At 39.3% G+C, this 6,634-nt stretch overlaps 1 protein-coding gene across 1 annotated transcript in view; it reads right to left on the bottom strand.

The window, feature by feature from the left end:
• Positions 1-6,198, bottom strand: part of LOC103746186 (guanylate-binding protein 1-like) — a 25,391-nt gene extending 19,193 nt beyond the window's left edge. The window contains exons 1-4 of the mRNA XM_008848309.1: positions 6,009-6,198; positions 5,402-5,529; positions 4,506-4,615; positions 3,962-4,158 (exon numbers count right to left, since the gene is read on the bottom strand). Coding sequence (XP_008846531.1) covers positions 3,962-4,158; positions 4,506-4,615; positions 5,402-5,529; positions 6,009-6,198 — 625 coding nt within the window. The remainder of the gene's footprint in view (positions 1-3,961; positions 4,159-4,505; positions 4,616-5,401; positions 5,530-6,008) is intronic.
• Positions 6,199-6,634: the final 436 nt, after the last annotated feature.

The following is a 6,634-nucleotide window of genomic DNA, read 5'->3' on the forward strand; positions in this document are numbered from 1 at the left end:
TGCTGGCAAATGGTTCAACAGGTGCTTCTGCCCATAGAAGAATGAAACTAGATCCTTATCTTTCACCTTGTAAGAAAAACTCCAAATGTATCAAAGACCTCAATGTGAAACTGGAAATCCAGAAACTATTAGAAGAAAATATTGGCAGTAACTTACAAGATATAGGTGTAGGAAAGGATTTTCTAAATCAAACAGAAGTTCCTAGGAATTAAGGTCAGCAATCAACAAGTGGGACCTCATTAAACTAGAAAGTTTCTGTACAGCAAAAGAAACAATCAAAAAACTGAAGAGAAAATCTACAGAATTGGAAAAAAAATCTTCACCAGTGACACATCTGTCAGAGGTTTAACGTCCAGAATATATAAAGAATTCAAAAAACAGAGTCGAGAAACCAAACGGCCCAGTGAAAAGATGGGCTAAAGATCTAAACAGAGAGTTCTCAAAGGAAGAAACAAAGATGGCTAAGAAACATCTCAAAAAGTGTTCAACATCATTAGTAATTAGGGAAATGCAAATTAAAACCACCCTAAGGTATCACCTTACCCTAATCAGACTGCCTAGGATCAAGAGAACAAATGATACCAAATGCTGGTGAGGATGTGGAGAAAGGGGAACACTCATTCATTGCTAGTGGGATTGCAAACTCATGCAACCTCTATGGAAAACTGTGTGAACTCTTAAAAAGCTAAAAATGAACCTACCATATGACTCGGTTATACCACTCCTTGGCATATACTCAAAGGACTCTCCTATTGTAGAGACACTTGTACAACCATGTTTGTTACTGCTCTTTTCACAATAGCTAAGAGATGGAAGTAACCTAAGTGTCCCTCAACTGACAAGTGATTAACAAAAATGTGGCATATTTACGCAATGGAGTTCTATTCAGCAGTAAAGAAAGATGAAATAATGAAATTTGCAGGTAAATGGGTAGATTTAGAAACTGTTATACTAAGTGAAGTAATACAGACTCAGAAAAACAAACGACCTATGTTCTCCCTCATATGTGGCTGCTAGCACCAAATCCTTTTAATTTCCATGTCCTTTTAATAAGATGATGCTATACAACAGTCCCTTCTGCTTGAAATAACTACTATCATCACAACTTCAGCTGAGCCTGATCGCTAAACATCATCACAACTTGGCTTGTTGGTGGTTGTGCTCATTCATTAAAAGAGGGCCAAGCAGGGTTATTGGACTCTCACTGGATTATCCAGCCACTCTTCCCAGCCAACTGTATGTAATTTGGCCTTAATCACACATGGCCTCCTGAATTTGGGGAGGGCTAAAGTATACAATCTGGGGAAGGCTAGGAAGAGAAGGCATGATCCATGGTGGGGAAAAGCTTTCCAGTGTGCATATGCTCAGGTCATACATATACCTTAGCAACCCCTTAGTTGTCTTGGTAAGCATGCTCAATAAATTCATTGGTTCCCCAGTAAAACTTTAATGAAACATTGGCTTGACACTAGAATCTTAAAAGGGAATAAGCATTGCTTAAAATCCCCAGGAAAAGAAGTCTCACAACAGATAGAAAATTTATTTGTTAATGCTATCATGTCTCATAATTTTTTAAAAAAAAAAGAAAATGAGAATGTAAAAGATGTTAAAAGGATATATGGGAATGGAGATAGTTTGCAAAATAAACAGAAAAAAATGAGAATGTCTAAGCAAGTGATGAAGGTCTGTTCGGGTTTGTTATAATACATAAGGATGAGACAAAAATAATATGCACATAATCTTAAATTTTCTATGGTCATAGTTTAGTCAACTAGTTTAAGGAACAAAATACATATCTAGTCAAGGTTTATGTGAGAATATTAATATGATAATTAAAAGTACCAGATTGGTAGAACTAACCTTATTGGATGTTTAACAGCCATAGTTTGAGACCTATACTAATGTGGTCAGAGGGACTTAAAGGACAGTTTTTGCCCTTTGCCCTCCAAGGTCAACTGAGTTCCAGGGGATTATGGAACATCTCTCAAAATGTTCTATAACTGTGGTGAGTCACTTGTCTTCTTGTTCAGGGAGGTCATGGAGACCCCACCAGATGGACTTGAACCAGTGTCCAGTCTACAAAGAGGAAGGCCAACTCAGAGGAAACATCTCATTCATGCTTCCAGGTGAAGCCAGACATGGTCGAGCAGGACATTTGACTTATCTTCACATAGATGGAAACGGTAAAAGAAACGAGCCAGAAGCTCCTCCAAGCTCATGTGACCCCCAAGGAACAGATCTTCAAATGACCATAAGTATAAAAATAAATTGATTTATTTGGGCCAACTGTATGGTCTTAAACACCCAAAAGGAAAGTATAAACAAAGAGTAAAGTTGTCAGTATATTTCTTTTCTTAGCGGGATTACACTTCTCAGACATTAGGCTTAAGTCTATATAAAAAGTAATTTAGACAATTATTTCTCTTTGATGATTTTGTTCCTAACCAGAAAGTGCTGCTCAGATGTAAGACTTCAAATTTTGGTCTCCAATACTGTAGTGCCCATGTGTAGCTAAGGGAGACAAGCAGCTATTCTTCTAAAATGATGGATAAATTTGTTTTCTCCCCCTATCTAGAAGCCTTTGAGAGGGAACTGACAGTGATTCTAACCACTCCAACTGCTTTCAAAATACCTGAAAGCAAATCCTGAATCCATCACTCTAGAGTCCAACGTTGGAAGCAAAAGGAAAATGAGGAAGAACTCAATAGAGGGATGCTTTTGGAAGCCTTTGTCAAGAAATTCCAATGGACTCTCATATGAACATCTGAAAATTGCCCAGTTCTGACTTTCTTCTAGTTATCTGTCTAGAACTTGTAATGCTAATTACTTTACTTTACTTCTCCTTCACATCTCCTAGTCACTGTTCAAGGACTTTCTTCTCCCCCTACAGATAAGAGTTATGCAGTTTGGGAGTCTTTGGATAGACCCACTGAAGGGGTGCTCCGACTGCCTCACTGTGCATCTTTGTTCAGCATGGAAGAAGCCAGAGTGGTCTGTGTCCTGGTTCCCTATTGTCCATTTGGGTAACCTCTTCAGAGGATGGCGTGATAAGAATAGGAGGTAGCAGGGGCTGGAGAGATGGCTCAGAGGTTAGGAACACTGGTTGTTCTTGCAGAAGACCTGGGTTCGAATCCCAGAACCCACATGGCAGCTTACAACTGTCTGTAACTCCAGTCCCAGGGGATCTGACAGCCTCTTCTGTCCTCCATGGCATTGCATGACACAGGTGCACTTACCTACATGCAGGCAATACACGCATACACATTAAAAAAAAAAAAAAAAGAATAGGAGGTAGGAATTGGCTAGGCAGTTAGGGTAAAAAGACCCCAAAGAAAAGTAGCCAGTTTCTAAAAGTCAAAATGTCCTTGGGCCTATTAGCAACATACTGTTCCAAAGGCCAAAACTGTCAGAAGTATTTGGGAGCTCTTATCTAATCTCTAAAAGATTTTAGGGTTATGTCTTCAGAGGAGGGAATGTTGTTATCAGAAAAAAAGAGATGGGGAGATACAGGAGGAGTTGGAGGGGAGGGAGTGGGCATGGATTTGATCAAAACACCGTACATGAATGTATGAAATTCTCAATAAATTATTTGTTTAAAAAAAAGTGTATTTGGGCATCGCAAACTGGACCAGATCGGGGATCAAAAAAACTTCTCTAATTTGTGTCTCTAGGGAGGTAGATGTAGATTAGGGAGGAATTGGAGGAGGGACAGATTGTGAGCAAAATATATTGCATGAAACCCTCATATAATTCATGAAAAAGTTAAAAATAAAATAAAGGAAATAGGAAAGAAGAAGTAGTGCATTGGTGCAATTGCAGATATATTACCAAGCAGTGTTTCATTTCCTATAACAATAGTCAAGGTAACACAATTATAATTTTGGTCTTTACCAACAATGCAATACTGGCCATTATGATGTTGTTTTGTCTTATATCCCAACCCTGCATCAAGCCCACTCACCTTTTTTCAGACGTAGTGAATTCTCGAGGTACTCATCAGCCGTGATGCGCTGTCCATTAACTTCCAGAACCAGGGAGAAATCCCTCAGAGCCCACACAAAGTTTGGGAAGAAGCCTACGAAGTTCGCAGAGTCATCTACCTCACTCTGCTCAGGTGAGGACTTTGCTTTGATTAGATCCGTCAGCTTCGTCACATAGCTGAGATGCTACATTAAGAAAGCTACATGGAAAATGCTACTTTTATGATGTATATTCTGCCGATGCCTCTTCAGACTTTGAATTATCAGCTTACTTGTTCTCAGAAGTCATTCAGTCACAAACGTTTATTCAACATCTTCTATCTACCTGACACCATCCCAGGGACTAAATTTCAAGATAAAGGAAAGTTTGCCACGATCATAGAGCTTACATTGTACTGATGGAGATAGAAAAAAAAAACTGGTAAATGAAATACAAAATAACGTACAGATATTGGTAAAGATTGTGATTCATAAAAGTTATTATTTGTAGGTTTACTCTTGCTCTCAACCACACTAAAAGGATACTGCAGCTGATCCATGGCATACTGGTTAATGATTCTCATGCTGTTATAGATGAAGGTGCTGCTGAGGAGGACTGCCAGGGCAAAGATCCAGCAGTCATTCTGGTTGTCTCCCTGCAGAATCCATAAAGAAGAGTGACTAGAAGCCTGCCCATCAACACAGAGAGACAAAGATGAGCCTTTGCTCTGTCTCCCCTTTACTTTGTCTACATCGAAAAGTTCCTTTCATTTGCAATAATTATTCTAACTGTAAAGTGATTCTATGAATATTCAATTCATGCTGTATAATTTAAATAAGGCATGTGCAAACACGTGCACGAGAGCAGGAAGGACATTTGCACTTAATATAACTGGATCACCTACTAAAGTTCAAACCGGGTGCACCCTTAGTTTGTGAACCATTCTATTCTCAGGACATGCCATTGTTAGGAACATTTTAGTACTAGTTAAAACAAGCTCATTTGATAAGAGTTTTGCTTGTCTCAGATTGGAAAGAATAGTGAAATATGAAACTCAATGAACAAAGGTATGGACAGATCTCATGTTTTCCTTCTCATTTACAGTACTGTGTGGAAATAACCATTTTTATCCTCTCCATCGGCCCACGATGAAAGCCAGGAATGTTTGTAAAATGTACTGTCAATTTAGGATGTGTTACAGTCTCACCTGAATTTTGTGCTGTGATATGAAAGAAAAGTGACTAAAATATTGTTATGATTTGAAAGGCTGATCCAATGCTATTTGATTGAGCTTAGTGTCCATTATCATCTCTTCTTCAAGAGAGTTGAAAATAGTGCATTAATTTGATTAGTCAGAAGCATAAGTCAGGGAATGGGAGTCAGGAGTGTAAGGCAGGTCCCTGATCAGACATGAGCAGATTTGGAAAGATGGAGATTTTACCTTCTGTGTATCCCCCAGGCCCTCGGTGTCAAGTAGAACTAAGGTGTGGTCTGACTTCTTGGGATGAGGCAAACACCACATCCATATCCCCTTCGTGTGCCTCTGCACTGTGGAGCCCATAGAGAAGCCTGCAAAGCACAGTAGAGACGGGAGGAGGGAGTGATGAAATAGTGGACATTTCCTAAAACTTAGCTGAATATTTACATGAAAATATTTATTTGATTACTAGCATAAAATAGGGAAATTAGACTATCAAATACTGGTAAATGTATTCATTTCCATATTAGAGCTCAGAGAAAGCTTTGTCTTTGTACATCAATATTATCAATATGTGGCAAATTATTTACAATTTATCATGAGCTAACTTCTACCATGAATGTGTTATTTCTTTCATAAATGGATACTTATAATTTAGATGAGCAACTAATCATAATGTGTGATAGCTCACTGAGTAGACTCTAGTTCTCCATAGAGTGAATCCATTGGTGGATAGACAGCCACCCACATCCATCCATATCTCTAATTTTTTCTCTTCACATCTTCTTACTGGATGCTGACATGTGGGCAGACAGAGGGCACTGGACAGAGCTCTGCTGGTGGCACTCACCTGTGTTCTTCCCAGCCAGCTTGTTCATCAGGTAGGATTTGCCCGTGCGGTAGAGGCCTACGATGGCTACCACCACCACAGGCTGCTGAATGGCAGACAGGATCGCCAAGGCTTCCTGGTTAACCACTAGCTTCTGATCAGAGTTCTCAATGAGGCACACTGGGCCTGGCATGCTGTTCCCTGAGGCCATGTCCAGGGTGTTCTTTTTTCTACAAGGACAAGATAAAATGGAAAACAATTCTTATTCAGTTAACTAATCTCAACTCAATAATATTCACTAAAATTTTCTACCCTTGAAACTTCTTCCTGTATATTCTGTAAAGACCTAGATGCCTTTAAAGCTGCACTTTGGGTTGACCCATTGCTTCTATTTAAAACTAATTCAATTTTGAAATCAATAGATACCCACAACAGTTGTAAACTAGGTTCAACATGCTCCCATATATATCTTCCCAGTTTCTCCAACCCTAATATCCCACATGACCACCACACTGAGACTAAAACTCCGTGTTTTTCCAGTACTTCTAGGAACCTTCCCACATCACCGCTCTTTTGGATCATCTTTCTACTGATGTCCTTTTAGCGCTGCACCGTCTAATCCAGATTCCGTCCTGCCTGTGTCTCTT

Source organism: Nannospalax galili, unplaced genomic scaffold (genome assembly GCF_000622305.1).
Source record: "Nannospalax galili isolate Female #2095 unplaced genomic scaffold, S.galili_v1.0 scaffold2844, whole genome shotgun sequence".
NCBI classification, from domain to species: Eukaryota; Metazoa; Chordata; class Mammalia; order Rodentia; family Spalacidae; genus Nannospalax; species Nannospalax galili.